Source organism: Triturus cristatus, chromosome 3_2 (assembly GCF_964204655.1).
Source record: "Triturus cristatus chromosome 3_2, aTriCri1.1, whole genome shotgun sequence".
Classification (NCBI taxonomy): Eukaryota; Metazoa; Chordata; class Amphibia; order Caudata; family Salamandridae; genus Triturus; species Triturus cristatus.
Genome location: NC_140584.1, coordinates 183,804,678 through 183,823,009, shown reverse-complemented (window position 1 = coordinate 183,823,009; position 18,332 = coordinate 183,804,678). Strand labels below are relative to the sequence as shown.

Sequence of the window (18,332 nt, the reverse complement as noted above, 5' to 3'; positions counted from 1 at the left end):
GGTGGTGTGGTGAGCAAAATAACGATGGATTAAACCCAGATCTGTGACTGGGGGTGAATGTTTTGCCATTGTGCAACATTCCGTCCATCATCTTGTGTGTTTTGCTGTTCACCCTATGTGGGAAGGGTATGCCCAGACGTGGGTCCCGTGCTCACTACGCCACTGGAGTCAAGCTACCCTGGCTGATGACGGCTGATAGCCAGAAACCGGTCCTAGGATGCTTGATTCCGGTCCAGGGAAGACATGGCTTGGCAGTTCGGGCTGGACTGTTCCCATGAGGCACAGGGTCAAGACTGATTTGCATATGGCCATGTCTGAACTGGGGTGGTGTGGTGAGCAAAATAACGATGGATTAAACCCAGATCTGTGACTGGGGGTGAATGTTTTGCCATTGTGCAACATTCCGTCCATCATCTTGTGTGTTTTGCTGTTCACCCTATGTGGGAAGGGTATGCCCAGACGTGGGTCCCGTGCTCACTACGCCACTGGAGTCAAGCTATCCTGGCTGATGACGGCTGATAGCCAGAAACCGGTCCTAGGATGCTTGATTCCGGTCCAGGGAAGACATGGCTTGGCAGTTCGGGCTGGACTGTTCCCATGAGGCACAGGGTCAAGACTGATTTGCATATGGCCATGTCTGAACTGGGGTGGTGTGGTGAGCAAAATAACGATGGATTAAACCCAGATCTGTGACTGGGGGTGAATGTTTTGCCATTGTGCAACATTCCGTCCATCATCTTGTGTGTTTTGCTGTTCACCCTATGTGGGAAGGGTATGCCCAGACGTGGGTCCCGTGCTCACTACGCCACTGGAGTCAAGCTATCCTGTCTGATGACGGCTGATAGCCAGAAACCGGTCCTAAAATGCTTGATTCCGGTCCAGGGAAGACATGGCTTGGCAGTTCGGGCTGGACTGTTCCCATGAGGCACAGGGTCAAGACTGATTTGCATATGGCCATGTCTGAACTGGGGTGGTGTGGTGAGCAAAATAACGATGGATTAAACCCAGATCTGTGACTGGGGGTGAATGTTTTGCCATTGTGCAACATTCCGTCCATCATCTTGTGTGTTTTGCTGTTCACCCTATGTGGGAAGGGTATGCCCAGACGTGGGTCCCGTGCTCACTACGCCACTGGAGTCAAGCTATCCTGGCTGATGACGGCTGATAGCCAGAAACCGGTCCTAGGATGCTTGATTCCGGTCCAGGGAAGACATGGCTTGGCAGTTCGGGCTGGACTGTTCCCATGAGGCACAGGGTCAAGACTGATTTGCATATGGCCATGTCTGAACTGGGGTGGTGTGGTGAGCAAAATAACGATGGATTAAACCCAGATCTGTGACTGGGGGTGAATGTTTTGCCATTGTGCAACATTCCGTCCATCATCTTGTGTGTTTTGCTGTTCACCCTATGTGGGAAGGGTATGCCCAGACGTGGGTCCCGTGCTCACTACGCCACTGGAGTCAAGCTATCCTGGCTGATGACGGCTGATAGCCAGAAACCGGTCCTAGGATGCTTGATTCCGGTCCAGGGAAGACATGGCTTGGCAGTTCGGGCTGGACTGTTCCCATGAGGCACAGGGTCAAGACTGATTTGCATATGGCCATGTCTGAACTGGGGTGGTGTGGTGAGCAAAATAACGATGGATTAAACCCAGATCTGTGACTGGGGGTGAATGTTTTGCCATTGTGCAACATTCCGTCCATCATCTTGTGTGTTTTGCTGTTCACCCTATGTGGGAAGGGTATGCCCAGACGTGGGTCCCGTGCTCACTACGCCACTGGAGTCAAGCTATCCTGGCTGATGACGGCTGATAGCCAGAAACCGGTCCTAGGATGCTTGATTCTGGTCCAGGGAAGACGTGGCTTGGCAGTTCGGGCTGGACTGTTCCCATGAGGCACAGGGTCAAGACTGATTTGCATATGGCCATGTCTGAACTGGGGTGGTGTGGTGAGCAAAATAACGATGGATTAAACCCAGATCTGTGACTGGGGGTGAATGTTTTGCCATTGTGCAACATTCCGTCCATCATCTTGTGTGTTTTGCTGTTCACCCTATGTGGGAAGGGTATGCCCAGACGTGGGTCCCGTGCTCACTACGCCACTGGAGTCAAGCTACCCTGGCTGATGACGGCTGATAGCCAGAAACCGGTCCTAGGATGCTTGATTCCGGTCCAGGGAATACATGGCTTGGCAGTTCGGGCTGGACTGTTCCCATGAGGCACAGGGTCAAGACTGATTTGCATATGGCCATGTCTGAACTGGGGTGGTGTGGTGAGCAAAATAACGATGGATTAAACCCAGATCTGTGACTGGGGGTGAATGTTTTGCCATTGTGCAACATTCCGTCCATCATCTTGTGTGTTTTGCTGTTCACCCTATGTGGGAAGGGTATGCCCAGACGTGGGTCCCGTGCTCACTACGCCACTGGAGTCAAGCTATCCTGGCTGATGACGGCTGATAGCCAGAAACCGGTCCTAGGATGCTTGATTCCGGTCCAGAGAAGACATGGCTTGGCAGTTCGGGCTGGACTGTTCCCATGAGGCACAGGGTCAAGACTGATTTGCATATGGCCATGTCTGAACTGGGGTGGTGTGGTGAGCAAAATAACGATGGATTAAACCCAGATCTGTGACTGGGGGTGAATGTTTTGCCATTGTGCAACATTCCGTCCATCATCTTGTGTGTTTTGCTGTTCACCCTATGTGGGAAGGGTATGCCCAGACGTGGGTCCCGTGCTCACTACGCCACTGGAGTCAAGCTATCCTGGCTGATGACGGCTGATAGCCAGAAACCGGTCCTAGGATGCTTGATTCCGGTCCAGGGAAGACATGGCTTGGCAGTTCGGGCTGGACTGTTCCCATGAGGCACAGGGTCAAGACTGATTTGCATATGGCCATGTCTGAACTGGGGTGGTGTGGTGAGCAAAATAACGATGGATTAAACCCAGATCTGTGACTGGGGGTGAATGTTTTGCCATTGTGCAACATTCCGTCCATCATCTTGTGTGTTTTGCTGTTCACCCTATGTGGGAAGGGTATGCCCAGACGTGGGTCCCGTGCTCACTACGCCACTGGAGTCAAGCTATCCTGGCTGATGACGGCTGATAGCCAGAAACCGGTCCTAAAATGCTTGATTCCGGTCCAGGGAAGACATGGCTTGGCAGTTCGGGCTGGACTGTTCCCATGAGGCACAGGGTCAAGACTGATTTGCATATGGCCATGTCTGAACTGGGGTGGTGTGGTGAGCAAAATAACGATGGATTAAACCCAGATCTGTGACTGGGGGTGAATGTTTTGCCATTGTGCAACATTCCGTCCATCATCTTGTGTGTTTTGCTGTTCACCCTATGTGGGAAGGGTATGCCCAGACGTGGGTCCCGTGCTCACTACGCCACTGGAGTCAAGCTATCCTGGCTGATGACGGCTGATAGCCAGAAACCGGTCCTAGGATGCTTGATTCCGGTCCAGGGAAGACATGGCTTGGCAGTTCGGGCTGGACTGTTCCCATGAGGCACAGGGTCAAGACTGATTTGCATATGGCCATGTCTGAACTGGGGTGGTGTGGTGAGCAAAATAACGATGGATTAAACCCAGATCTGTGACTGGGGGTGAATGTTTTGCCATTGTGCAACATTCCGTCCATCATCTTGTGTGTTTTGCTGTTCACCCTATGTGGGAAGGGTATGCCCAGACGTGGGTCCCGTGCTCACTACGCCACTGGAGTCAAGCTATCCTGGCTGATGACGGCTGATAGCCAGAAACCGGTCCTAGGATGCTTGATTCCGGTCCAGGGAAGACATGGCTTGGCAGTTCGGGCTGGACTGTTCCCATGAGGCACAGGGTCAAGACTGATTTGCATATGGCCATGTCTGAACTGGGGTGGTGTGGTGAGCAAAATAACGATGGATTAAACCCAGATCTGTGACTGGGGGTGAATGTTTTGCCATTGTGCAACATTCCGTCCATCATCTTGTGTGTTTTGCTGTTCACCCTATGTGGGAAGGGTATGCCCAGACGTGGGTCCCGTGCTCACTACGCCACTGGAGTCAAGCTATCCTGGCTGATGACGGCTGATAGCCAGAAACCGGTCCTAGGATGCTTGATTCCGGTCCAGGGAAGACATGGCTTGGCAGTTCGGGCTGGACTGTTCCCATGAGGCACAGGGTCAAGACTGATTTGCATATGGCCATGTCTGAACTGGGGTGGTGTGGTGAGCAAAATAACGATGGATTAAACCCAGATCTGTGACTGGGGGTGAATGTTTTGCCATTGTGCAACATTCCGTCCATCATCTTGTGTGTTTTGCTGTTCACCCTATGTGGGAAGGGTATGCCCAGACGTGGGTCCCGTGCTCACTACGCCACTGGAGTCAAGCTACCCTGGCTGATGACGGCTGATAGCCAGAAACCGGTCCTAGGATGCTTGATTCCGGTCCAGGGAAGACATGGCTTGGCAGTTCGGGCTGGACTGTTCCCATGAGGCACAGGGTCAAGACTGATTTGCATATGGCCATGTCTGAACTGGGGTGGTGTGGTGAGCAAAATAACGATGGATTAAACCCAGATCTGTGACTGGGGGTGAATGTTTTGCCATTGTGCAACATTCCGTCCATCATCTTGTGTGTTTTGCTGTTCACCCTATGTGGGAAGGGTATGCCCAGACGTGGGTCCCGTGCTCACTACGCCACTGGAGTCAAGCTATCCTGGCTGATGACGGCTGATAGCCAGAAACCGGTCCTAGGATGCTTGATTCCGGTCCAGGGAAGACATGGCTTGGCAGTTCGGGCAGGACTGTTCCCATGAGGCACAGGGTCAAGACTGATTTGCATATGGCCATGTCTGAACTGGGGTGGTGTGGTGAGCAAAATAACGATGGATTAAACCCAGATCTGTGACTGGGGGTGAATGTTTTGCCATTGTGCAACATTCCGTCCATCATCTTGTGTGTTTTGCTGTTCACCCTATGTGGGAAGGGTATGCCCAGACGTGGGTCCCGTGCTCACTACGCCACTGGAGTCAAGCTATCCTGGCTGATGACGGCTGATAGCCAGAAACCGGTCCTAGGATGCTTGATTCCGGTCCAGGGAAGACATGGCTTGGCAGTTCGGGCTGGACTGTTCCCATGAGGCACAGGGTCAAGACTGATTTGCATATGGCCATGTCTGAACTGGGGTGGTGTGGTGAGCAAAATAACGATGGATTAAACCCAGATCTGTGACTGGGGGTGAATGTTTTGCCATTGTGCAACATTCCGTCCATCATCTTGTGTGTTTTGCAGTCCTGGACATCTGCCAGACTGCAAGGTGGGCTTCACTGCACACGTTTGCTAACCACTAGTGCCTGGACAGTCCGTTACGCAGGGACTGGCATTTTGCCCGACCGGTCCTGCTGGACTTTCTAGTTTTGTAATTTGTCTGCAGCTCACCGCCAGGAAGTATGGCTAAGGTATCTATTCAAAAGTAAGGAATCTGCAGCTAGAAGTCTCTATCAGATGAACAAGTTACTTACCTTCAGTAACGCATTATCTGTAGAGACAACATCTGGCTGCAGATTCCTTACAGACCCACCCATGCCTCCCCCGCTCTGCGGACTCATTTATAGGGCTAGAGTTGCTCCCTTTATAGGGCCCTAGTTTTGACACACACTAGTCAGTTCACTTCCTGGCTCTGCACTTCTGGTGTGGAAAAAGTGAAAAATAACTGACGTCCATGCGCCTGACTGACGCCTATATAGGTAACCACAATGTCACATCTGACGCTGATGACGTCACACGGAGCCGAATGGAGCAACGCAACGGCGCGCAAGGGTACTGCTTACACAAAAGTTTCCGGATCCAGTCTGACGCCTTGGAATTTCAAAGGTGAGGAATCTGCAGCTAGATATTGTCTCTACCAGATAATGTGTTACCGAAGGTAGGTAAAGTCTGTCTGTGTGTGTGTACACACACACTTGTGAAATGTAATTTTAAACCTATTGAGGACAGTCTCACAAATGATCTGTTATAGTAATTAAACTTTTGTAAATGTGAATTTCACGGTATTTGCATAGCGTGATTACTCTTTTTCTTTGGGATTCCATTTTTGCCTTAGCGCACCTGAAATACAGGGAAATTAAGTAATTTGCCCACGGTCATACAGTGTGGTCCAGTGGAAGTTGAAGATTAGACACAGGTCCTTTGCATTCATAGTTGCAAACTTTTTTATGTGTTTTTATTGGTTTTCTGTCAATACAACACAATGACAATAATAAAGGAGGAAATTCTCAATGACATTCATCAGACATGATAGGTTGAGATACAATCAATGGCATTTTCACAAAAGATGAACTCATGTTATACAGTACATTTTTCCTGAACAGGAGGTCAGTGGTCGATGCCGGGATATCCATTACTCTCGACAAAGTCAGATAGGCGTCTATTAAACATGAAAGCACTAAACATTGGGCCATTATCAGGTTATCACATGGGAAAACAATATCGTTTTAGTGACTCAGCATAAGTGCAAGTGGGTAATGAAACATAATACTCATCACAACAGCTCCACCCGGGCAATGATACACATACCAGAATCTAAGGTCTGCTTGAGTGTCCCATGTGTGGTATACGCCTGATATGTAAAGCACCTTACTGCTCCAGTGTCTCTGATTCATTGGGCAGGGACTCTGCAGATCGAAGAAGAAGGTAGCTCTGTAGGGGACTCCATATATTTCTCGGTTTCGAGGCCCTGTGTAGCGTTTCAGCATACAGAATCAATTGATCTTGGCAGTATATCAGATCGTCTAGCCATTCCTTGAATTTTGGCGCCCGCCCTCTACCCCATCAGCAAGCCACTCTCTGATTAGCTAATAATAATGCAATGGCAAGAAATTTGCGACAGGACTTTGGGGTAAGTTTAGTATAACCCAATAGTGCTATTAATGGCGTGCACTCTAGTGTAATGGGAACCATCTGGCGTAGGGCATCAACTATTTGGGCCCAATATTCATTCACTCTAGGACACTCCCAGGCCAGCTGTAAGAAGTCAGCACTTGGGCTGCCGCATCTGTCACAACTGTCTGTAGTTCTCAAATTGAATCGAAAAATTTTGACCGGAGTATAATATAGGCGTTGCAGGAATTTGTAATGTGTAATGCGGAGCCTAGAACTGGCAGATACCTGTTCTGTTTGGAGGCAGCAGTTTAACCATTGGTCATCAGTTATCTCATGTCCCAGCTCCTGATTCCACTTAATACGAGAAGAGCTGAGAGGTTCCGTCTGCTGTGTGCGTATAGTGTGATAGAGCACGGAGACCAGGTGTCCCGGCGATGTGGCGCGCAGTAACATATACAAAGGGGTAAATGTTGGGGGTTCCCGAGGATAGTCTGGGGTGATAGATCGCATACCCTGGCGTAGTCTTACATAGAGAAATATATCCAGCGAGGTTGGTTGTAACCCTTGGAAAAGGCTCTCAGAGGCACGAAATGTCCCATTCTGGTAGAGGTCTCCCCATGTGGTGATTTTGGTGCGTTCACATAGTTTGAGGAACCCCGTTTCTTGTAATAGCGGCATGCGTGGATGATAGGAGAGTGGGAGGAGCGGTGAATATAACATCGGACATTGAAGGAGAGTTTGAAGGCGACGCCAGGCGTCTACGGTGCATGTGATCGCGGTAGGCTCAATGTTGTGTGTGCGGGGTGGCGTGTTCAGCATGCCATTTAAAGGGAGTGGGTCCGTCAACCAATGTTCAGCTGCAATTTGTGGCATATATCTAGGGGGATGGAGCCAGTAAAGCACATAGTGAGCCTGTGCACAGACATAATAAAGTTTGAAATCTGGCACATCGAACCCTCATAGTTGCAAACTTAGACGTTTTCACATATATCCATATTCTTGTAAATTTTGTAAGGCACACAACGACTTTAGAATTGGCAATGATAAAAATGTTTTCTTTTTTTACATAAACTATTCTCAAACTTTCCTAGACCTACATGAAGCAAATTCTCTTGCACACACTGACAGTGCAAACGGGTTACTCCAATACATACATATATATATATATATATACATGTACATATATATATATACACATACACACTTTAATGACCCACTCCCCTCCAATTGTTTGGCCGCTGCCTCCCAATCTATCATTCCTATTTGGACTGCAATAATGAACGCCTCCCTTCTTCAGGGGTCGATACCTGACTCTCTAAAAGCCGGTCAAGCCATCCCCATCTTAAAAAAACCTAAGCTGAATCCTGCATCTCTAGACAACTTTAGACCTATATCCAATATCCCACTCCTAGCTAAAGTTCTGGAGAAATGTGTGCAACTGCAATTGAACCAACACATCACCAACTTCAACCTACTAGGCGATTTCCAATCCGGGTTCAGGCCTGGGCACAGCACTGAAACCACCATTCTCCACATCTTGGATGATGCCCTCCAAGCCCTTGACCAAGGCAAAACCTGTCTCCTAATCCTTTTAGATCTATCCTCGGCTTTCGATATGGCCAACCACGAAAAACTTCTCGAGCGCCTCAAACTCAGAATGGGACTGGATGGCTCCGGACTCTAATGGTTTAGGTCATTCCTCCAGAACCGCTCCCAGAGATTCTTAATCAAACGTAACCTGTCCGCTCCCTCTCTGATCACGGTCGGAGTCCCCCAAGGTTCAACCCTGTCTCCTACCCTCTTCAATCTTCAATCTTTACCTCGAACCGCCTGCAGAAGTACTACGCTCCGCCAATATCTCCTACCACATGTATGCCGATGACACCCAGATCTACATCAAAATCTCCACTTCTGATTTCCCTGAATGAAGCCTTGAAGTAGACTGTCCAATGGCTCACCTCTAACCAGCTCAAACTAAATGCACTGCATTTCTACTATTCACCACACTCAAAGCCAACCCTGACATTCGGGAATGGACTAAGTCGATCACAGCCCTAAACTGCCCACCGACCATAGTGGACTCTGCCAAATCCCTTGGAATAACCCTGGACTGCAGCCTGAATATGCGTGACCACATCAGCTTGAAGGCCAAAACCGCCAGGTTTCACCTGAGCTATCTAAGAAAACTAAAACCTTTCCTTGACACGCCCGACCTAAAAATGGCAGTCCGGGCATTAAACGCTTACCTCAATGCTGCTGCCAGACTCAAAAACATTTGACCACATCTCACCACATCTGAAAGCTCTGAACTGGCTTCCTGTTGAGGCCAGAATCCAACTTAAACTGGCATGTATCACTCACAAGGCTCTATACTCTAAATCCCCTGCATTTCTGTCCCAGAAACTCGTGGTATCCGTAGGAGCCAGAAACTCCCTGTCCTCCAGAGACCTCTTGCTCCAGCCTCCGCACTTTCAAAAGGAAAAAACTTACAATCGTGCATTCTCTGGGGCCGCACCAAGAATATGGAACTCATTCCCGCCCGCCATTAGAAGAATTCCGTCTCTGGCATGCTTTAAAAAGTAAGCCAAAATCTTCCTAATGGGCAAATTCCTCACCTAATTCTTGAATTGCACTCACCTCAGCGACCTTGTTTCCATTCTATGACTACCACACCTTGGACTGACTTGATGCTATCCACCCGGCACCTCCGGGCACCCCACCCTTAGACTCTTGGACCTTCGTTCTTGTTAAATGTATGTACCTGTTTTTCCCCCCCAAATGTTCCAACCCCCTACCTAAGTCTTTTGTATACAACCTGTTAACCCTGTAAAGCGTTCTGATACCCTAATGGGTCAAGTCCGCGCTCTATAAAACACAAATAAATAAATATAGATGAAAGGTCATAAAAATTTGCATAAAATGTTACTTGGAATTTCTAAGCCACTAGAGTTATTATTTATCTGGTGCAAAGGGAAAGTATTATGCTGATGATTACTTCTAACTGCAGGCTCCTCGCCTTTTGAATTCTCTGTAGGTGTCAGACTGGATCCGGAAACTGTAAGGCAGTAGTCCTGTGCGCCGATAGGTGGCATCATACGGCTCTGTGTCAGCATCGTTCCACTCCAGAACTGGTGAGCGGAACCACATATAAGTGCTGCCTAAGTGCTCACATCAGTTCCATCCTTTCTTTCTGCACCTTTAGATGTCGATCCAGAGACCAACGTTCCCGGCAACCCAGTCGCCCACCAGCGGCTACATCCCCATTTACATCCCCAGCACAGAGCCGTAAGGGCATTGTCCGATGCCCACTGGGGCCATACCTTCCAGGCCAGAGTCTGAACCCTATTTCTATGGGCTAGGACGCTGGGAAAAATGGGAGGGGTCACTGGACCTTGAAGAATACCAGCATTATGAATCTTTGAACTGGTGTGAGAATCTGGGTGAAACCAGTGGACTGGACACTTCTCCAGATACTGGAATGCATTTCTCCCCCCTGTTGTGGTCAAGGAGGAGGGAGCTTCATTAATTATTGTGGTGCATAGGGCAGCTGAGGTCCTGGATCTTAGTTTGCCCTTGGTGGCAGTCAAGACTAATGTCTTGCCGGAAGTGCTTCAACCGGGAATGTCCCCTTCCAAACCACTTCTTCCATTCAACAAAGCACTTACTGATGTCCTGCTTGGACCTGGTCCAAGCCCAACATAGGGACTCCTGTGAACAGGACAATGGCCCACCACCCCGCTCCAGGGGACCCCAAATTCCTCACAGAACACCCTAACCTGGCGAGCTTGTTGGTCCTAGCCTCTATTTCACATGTAAATCCTGGTGCATTCCCTACCGCTACGCTAGATCAGGAATCCAAGAGGCTGGACTATTAAGGAAAGAATTGTTTTTTTCCACCGGTCTGGCATTGCAGTCAGTGAACACCACATGACTTTTGAGGCCCAGCTTGTGCTCTCCCAAGCTGTTGCAGACAAGAGGGATGCAGCTAAGTTCACCATTAGATGTAGACTAGACACCACTGATTCACTAGGCATAGTGGGTTTGTCGACAGTGGCGCTGTGACGCCACACCTGGTTGAGAAAAATTGGCTTTCTGGTCTAGACATCACTCATGTACATGCCGCTTGAGAGCTCCTGTTTCTTCAGAGATAAGGTGAATTCGACCCTGGGGTGCTTTAAGGTCAGTAGGGTTACAGTCAGGTCTTTTGGCCTTTCCATGGTGCCTTGTCACCTTCAATCCACCTTTCACTCCTTTTCGTGGCCACGGAAGGGGCAAACAGCCCCATCCTTAATACAATTGTCCAGTGAGGCTCCTTACCATCAAGACGGCCTTCCTGGTGGTACTAACATCTGCCCAGAGGGTCTTTAACCTTTAGGCCTTGTCATCCAAGTCTCCTTATCTTAATATCTACCCAGACAAACTGGTGCTTCGTGTGAGAGCTTCCTTTCTTCTGAAAGGTGCCTCTCCATTTCACATAGGCCAATCCATCACTGTCTACTTTTTACGCTCTGTCTCATCCCTCCAAAGAAGAGGAGCTACTTCACCGTCAAAGCAAAAAAGAGAGTTGTCGTTCTACCTTGATGGCACATGAGAGTCCCCAGTGGACGGCCAACTCTTTGCGTGGTATGTCAGAACGGACAGGTCATACAAAAGAGGATCATCTCATGATGAATTGTACTCTGTATCAAAATCAGCTATGCATTGGCTAAAAAGCAGCCCCCTGAGAGTTTGGGTGCTCATTCCACCAGAGATAAAGCTGCAACCACTGCATTAGCATGCGGAGTTCCGGTCCTGGACATCTGCCAGGCTTCCCTGCACACGTTTATCAAACACTGCTTCCTTGTCATTCAGGTCCGTAAGGATGGGCACTTTGCCCATTCAGTCCTGCAGGACTTCCTCGTGTGAAATTGGCCCGCATACCCACCTCCGGGAAGGTATTGGTTGGGTATCTATTCTTAGTTAAGGAAACTGTGGCTAGAAGTCTCTATCAAATGAACAAGTTACTTATCTTTGATAATGCCTTATCTGGTAGAGGCTCCATCTAGCTGCAGATTTCTTACTGACCCACTCATCCTCCCCGCTTTGTGAACTGATTTCTTGAGACAGGGCTTTCTCTTTTCAGGGCCCTAGTTTTCCACACCAGTGGTCTGTGTACTTCACGACTCTGCGCATCTGGCGTGGAAAGTCGCAAAAAGTAACTAATGTCAGTGCACTGGGGTGGCTCCTATATAGGCACCGCGCACATCACTTCCAGCGGCGGTGGCGCCACATGGAGCCAAACAATGCCACCTACGGCATGCAGTGGTACTGCTCAAGAATAATTTCCGGATCCAGTCTGACGTCTGGTGATAATTCTAAGGTAAAGAATATTCGGCTAGATAGAGTCTCTACTAGAAAAGGGGTGACCGAAGGTAAGTAATTTGTTTGATGTGTGCACCCATCGAACCCTTGCACAATTGTCTCCTTCGTCTGCTGCCCATAAAAACAGCCTTTCTAATGCCCATTACATCGGTCAGCAGGGTTAGTGAATTGCAAGCACTCTCTGTGCACCCTCCTTACAGGAGTTTCTACCCATACAAACTGGCTGTTAGAACACGTGCTTGTTTCCTACCAAAAATATTAACACCTTTTCAAACAGGTCGTCTATCACATTGCCTACCTTCTTTGCCCAGCTTCACCCATCCAAAGAGGAGGAGAGACTCCACCTCATGGACCCAAAAACAGAGTCATTCTGCATTAATTGTGTTGAGTTCTGAGTAGATGATCAGCTTTTCATTGGGTTTGTTGGGGTGAAGAAAGGAAAGGTCGTGCAGAAATGGACCATATTGTGATGGATGGTGCTCTGCTTTAAAACCTGCTATGCACTGGACAAGAATCAACACCCTGAGGGCTTGCGTGCTCATTCCACCAAGCTAAGGCTGCGACCACAGCGTTAGCTCTCTTAATTCTTTTCGTAGACATCTGTCAGGCAGCAATGTGGTCTTCGCTGCACACGTTTAGCAAGCAAGCACTACTGTCTGTAAAGTCGGGTCCTTAGTAATGGGCACTTTGCTGATCGGTTCCCCAGGCCTACTTGGTCTAAATCTGTTCAAGTACCCACCTCTTGAGAGGTATTGCTTGGCTATGTATTCTAAGGTAAGGAATCTGCGGCTAGAAGCCTCTACCAGATGGACAAGTTACTTACCTTTGGTGTAATGCTTTATCTGGGAGAGACTCTCTCTAGCCGCAGATTCTTTACCGATCCTACCCACTCTGCGAACGGAATTCTCCATATAGAGTAATCTCTACGAGATCCTTAGTGTTTGCACACTAGTATATCAGCAACCTTTGTGGCTCCCTGCTTCTGGTGTGGCGAGGTTGTGAAAAGGAACTGATGTCAGGGGGTTGGAGGCACCTATATAGGCCCTTTGTACATCGCTTCCGACATTGACGATGCTGAGCCGAACAATACCGCCTACTGGTGCACAGAGGTACTGCTCGAAAAGGTTCTGGATCCAGTCTGATGCTTGGGAATTGTTCTAAGGTAAGGAATCTGCAGCTAGAGGCCTCAAAAGATAAAGCATCACTGAAAGTAAGTAACTTGTTCTTCTCCGCGAATGTGAAAACAATTGCACAGCCTTTCTTAAAGAGCACAAACTAAATTAACCAACCCAACCTAAACAGTAGAAAAAGAGCAGGTAAGACGAAAACAAATCTTGCAAACAACTGCAACACGAGTATCACCTTCACGGTACTTGTGAATCCCAATACACACCAAAGCAGACTCCTGTCCAGCGGCAATCCACCTCTGGCTAGTGTATTTACTCCTGAGCACCAAGTAGCAGAAGATACCAACCCAGATTAGGCCCACAAACTCTTAGAAACTTGTTCATTCAGAAAAATCCCTATCTGTGTGTAGGCTGCACCTCACAAAACACACCACCTTTATTTAGACAAGTTCAACAACGATCGCTCAGGATCTTAGATTTTGACAAATGTATTAGCCAAACCAACCGAATCATAAAGCTCATAACTTCTTCAATGCAAAACATAAATAAGAAAAGTACACAATGATCGAACCAGCAATTGAACCCGTAATCAACATCTCATAACCAAAAACGTCACACACAGTATAACATCCATCACACAGCACAAATCTCCACACTTCACTAACGCGCCAGAACACTCTCAGTCACCGGAGTCATTCTGTCCTAATAATACTTACTTGCAATGCCTTTTGCTCAGGAGCAGCACTGCAAGTCAGGAACTTGGCAAAATCCACACTTGAAAATCCACCGACACTAGGAATGGGGCAAAAGTGGAAGTTTTCAAAAGCAGAAAAGAGGTGCTCTTAACTCACAACCATCCTCTGGTATAACAAATTTGTGGGCACCAGAGACCACGCTTTTTTAGCACCCCAATACTTTTATCTCAACAGAACGCCCACAATTTGATGAATCTGAGACGGCGTTAAACCTGAATTTCATGAAGCAGTGTATCCCATAAGTAAGGAGTCAATTGAGTGAAAAGTCTGCCTCCCGGCAGTCTCAAGATCAACATTGCGTTTGAAAGAAGGGACAATCACAAATCTCCAGAATCCTACATGAACATTGCTCTGCCAGGCATAATGGGGGTTATTGCATGCCTGCTTTATTTCTGGATTTTCCTGTGACGTATTCTTGAAGTGTGCTATTATATGAGCTACTTTCCAGGTGTTATATATTTTAAGTGCATGGTCAATTTGCTCACAGTTCCCAGATAAAGGCTGATTTTTTGAAGGGGGGGCGGGGGGGGGGGGGGTAGACGGTTTTCTTCATGTCATCATTTTGGGCGTTTTGACACTTGTCATTGTAAAAATCCTGTTCTGAGGTTTGCCTGGGTGGAAGTGCTTGCTATATTTGAAGAGTTATTTTTGATTCCTTTCATCCCCAGGAGTGCCGTAAGAATGAAATGATACTGTCGAAGTTGAAAGCCAGAGCTTCCTGAAGAAGTGTTGCAGTCAAACAGACGATCACTTTCGCCAACAGTAAACTAAGTGCCTGCTGTACAGATGGCATGGTCCTCCTGGTCAGCGGGGACACTTTAATATACATCTACATCGGGTGACGTGTGTGGCGGATGCTCGTTTCCCGAAACCATTCATCATCGTCATGTCTGTCAGCTCCATGCCGTAAAGAACATTCAAAGCCGCAGTCTGCGACATATATCAAGTCGTATTGTTTCTCTTCATCCTTTAGAATTACACAAGTTATGTGTGCTATAAGGTGACGCAGTGCCAATATCGCTTTCCTGCGAAGCAAATGCTCTCGTGTTGTGCCAATGTTACTGAAAGCCACACTGCGCGAAGTTCTAACAGAAAAGGAGTAATTTGTCGTTCTCTTCAAGGGAGAGATCATCTCTCGTTCGGAGCGGAAGCGCGCTTCCTTTCTGTGTGGGAATGAAAGCACGTTAGACCCAGGTGTGACACGCTGCGGGATTGATAAAATATTCAAAGGGAGAGAGATGGCGCCTCGCTTAACAGAAGGGGGCCTTTGTTGGCACATAAAGATGAGTTCGTTTTAATTGCAACAATTTAAAACTACATTGTACCCCAGAAACACGAGTGTTCTGCATTTTCAAGTGTATTTGTCTGGAGCTGTGATTGGGGTTGCGTATCGACAGACGCCATAAAATAGGCCCCTTGCCATTAAATACGTAAACAGCCAATACAAGACAATTACCCATAGAGGAAGTATAATTGTGTATGAAATATTAAAATAGAACTCTTCCATCTGCCCCCATGACCTGTATTCATGATGTGATTATGGAATATTTTGTTCAATGTGTTTCACCCAAGCAGCCTCTAATAGTGCTGTGCAACGCGAGACTCCTTTGTGCCAGTTGTCCTAATGCAAATGCTGGTAACTAAACAAATTGTGTTTTTCTTTCAAGGTGTACACCTGTATAACTTTATTTTGTAGCTTTATTTCACAATAATATTGGTATTTGTTTTTTTGGTTTTTTTTGTGTCCTATCTTACCTGCAACAGTACTTTTCTCCAAAAAACAGGGAGCAGCATTCTGAGTGGTGATCTGAATGGGTATAAGCTGTTCCAAAAGTGAAATGTGATGTGGTTCATGTTTATTTCTTAGTTGCAAATAGGATGTCACGTATCACCGATTGACATATAAGACCTGATTGTTTATAAATGCCTTCTCAGCAAGACCTTGTAGTTGCATTGTAATCCGTTAGCGGGAAAATGTGCAGTTCTTTCAAACTGCTCGTGTTTTAGTTTCTGAGACCGGCATTGGACTCTCATCTACGACGAGTTCTCTGGCATTTGACTTGTGTACATTCCAGCGATGTAATAAATAGCGCGTTCTCTACACGATCTAAGCATGTCTCACAGAAAAAATGCACTGTTTTCCATTAATAATTTTGTCTGTTCTGGAAGTCTGGGGGTTGGACAAACCATTGTCGAATAAAATATAATTAATTTGTAGTGTGATATTGAGAGCTCTGTTGAAGATTATGAAGGCGCAGCGTGCTTCACGTGACTTCCGTTGGCCTTTGACCCCAGCGTTCCATGGTTCGGTTTCTGCACGTCTTGCTAATTGCTGCTGTCTGCCTTCCGTGGCAGGAATGTTCTAATAGCCTGACTTCAGGGGCTGGATATAATGCCGAAGTATTAGAATGTGTTCATCACATGTACCGTACTTGCCTGCATTTGTAACAATAAAACGTCTAGATTTGGATACAGCAGGTTTCCACCAACAATCCTCATTTGTCCTTGTGCAGTTAACTTCCAATGTCATACAAGTGTTTGTGTCATAGCCCGTCACAGCAGTCGTTAAACCGTCCACTTATTCCTTCCAGCATTTTATTTGCTTTTGCAAGAAATGTGTCACTTTTCTGCAGTACTTTCAGATTACCTATTCCAGGGTTCAATGCGTTGATACCCATTACAGTAGAAATTAGCACCTATGTGTATCATCAGTTAGTGACATGAATACATTGTTGAATTATGTTTAATATTGTACGCTACAGAAGAGGTGCCTCGAAATATGACTGCCATTTAATCACATTACTTTTTGAACTTTAATCAGCTTTAATTTTCTTGCATATACTTAGTATATACCCTTTGCATATAAAAAATGCAACAATTTCCACCACAGATTCTGTTGCGAAACACAATTTTCCTGTATTTTTTGTGATAGTTACTTTATTGTATCACTGGATTTATTGCATGCTTTTTTTTCAGAAAATTGCCATGAAATAAATAATGTTTAAAACATGAATATATGTGTCAGCTATGTATTGCTTACTACAAATCCGAAAATCCGTTAATATAAATAGTGATTCCTTTAATGATTTAAAAAAAGGCGTAATGCTCTGTTATATTTTTCTTGTGAACCACATTTTTTGTATGTTTTTCTTTTATCATAGTATTTAATGGTGCTATACTGTGTACCATTGTCTTAGAAGTAATTGGCTAAGATTGGGTCTTAAGTTGCAATCAATCTGTAAGTAATTCCTTTGTAGTATGCGGAAAGTGTGACACAAATCGTAGAAAGGACAGGTAATCTTTTCCAAAACGGAAGTTTAAATTTTTTTTAATGTTCCTCTCAAATATCTTTTTCTACATGTTGTATGTTGGACTGTAACTAGTTGTAACCAAACAGGCTGGTTTAATAATTTGTATCTAGTTTCAAGACAAAAGTGTGATTTAAGACAGTGCAAATTTCATCAAAACTGCAAGTTCACTTCTATTAGTGTTTTCAATCTCAGGATTTATCACAAGCATGCAGATGGCTTCAAATTTGCGATTGCTTGGATTAGTCGTGTCCTCTATTGGAATTTGAAATGAGGTCTAACGTTACAAAGTTTACCTAATGGAGTGTCTCAGTGCAGGTGTCAACACTTATTGTTTTTTCCAGTAGCAGAACTGCCTACACTTACCTGACTGACTATTGGGCAGTGATCCCTGCAACATATTCCTCCAGAACCTCAGTAGTTAAGTATAGGAATAATTATAGTCTCAGTTACCTCATACACATACCGCTCCGTTGGAAAGTGGGTTATTAGTAGTGGTAAATGTGCATCTACCACTGGCAATAAGGCCACTAACATGGTCTTGGGCTCAGTATAGGTCTCAATACATTATTCCCAAGCTCAACCCTTCATAGCTTGGCTGTGAGCAAGCAGGCTTAACTTCGGAGACAGGTATGTAAAGCATTTAAAAACACAAATTCAGTAAATAATTAAGACACAACACACAATAAAAATCCCACACCAATTTATAAACATAGGAAATATTTGTATCTTTAAAATGACACCAAAATGACAAAAATCCAGTGTAGGGAACTGGGGATCTGGATTTTTTGAAGAATTGCCATTTTAAAGTGCTTAAAAGCCTATAGTGCCGCTCTGGGACATCTAGTCGCGCTTGACTGAGCCCGGTCAAAATTTTACATTTGGACTTAGAAACTTTTCTGGAGCTTTTTCTTCC

At 46.4% G+C, this 18,332-nt stretch overlaps 1 protein-coding gene across 1 annotated transcript in view; it reads left to right on the top strand.

Moving 5' to 3' along the window:
• Positions 1 to 17,121, top strand: part of CCDC93 (CCC complex scaffolding subunit CCDC93) — a 1,072,960-nt gene extending 1,055,839 nt beyond the window's left edge. Inside the window, exon 23 of the mRNA XM_085647463.1 lies at positions 14,777 to 17,121. Coding sequence (XP_085503589.1) covers positions 14,777 to 14,830 — 54 coding nt within the window. The 3' untranslated portion in view covers positions 14,831 to 17,121. The remainder of the gene's footprint in view (positions 1 to 14,776) is intronic.
• The last annotated feature ends 1,211 nt before the right edge of the window (positions 17,122 to 18,332 follow it).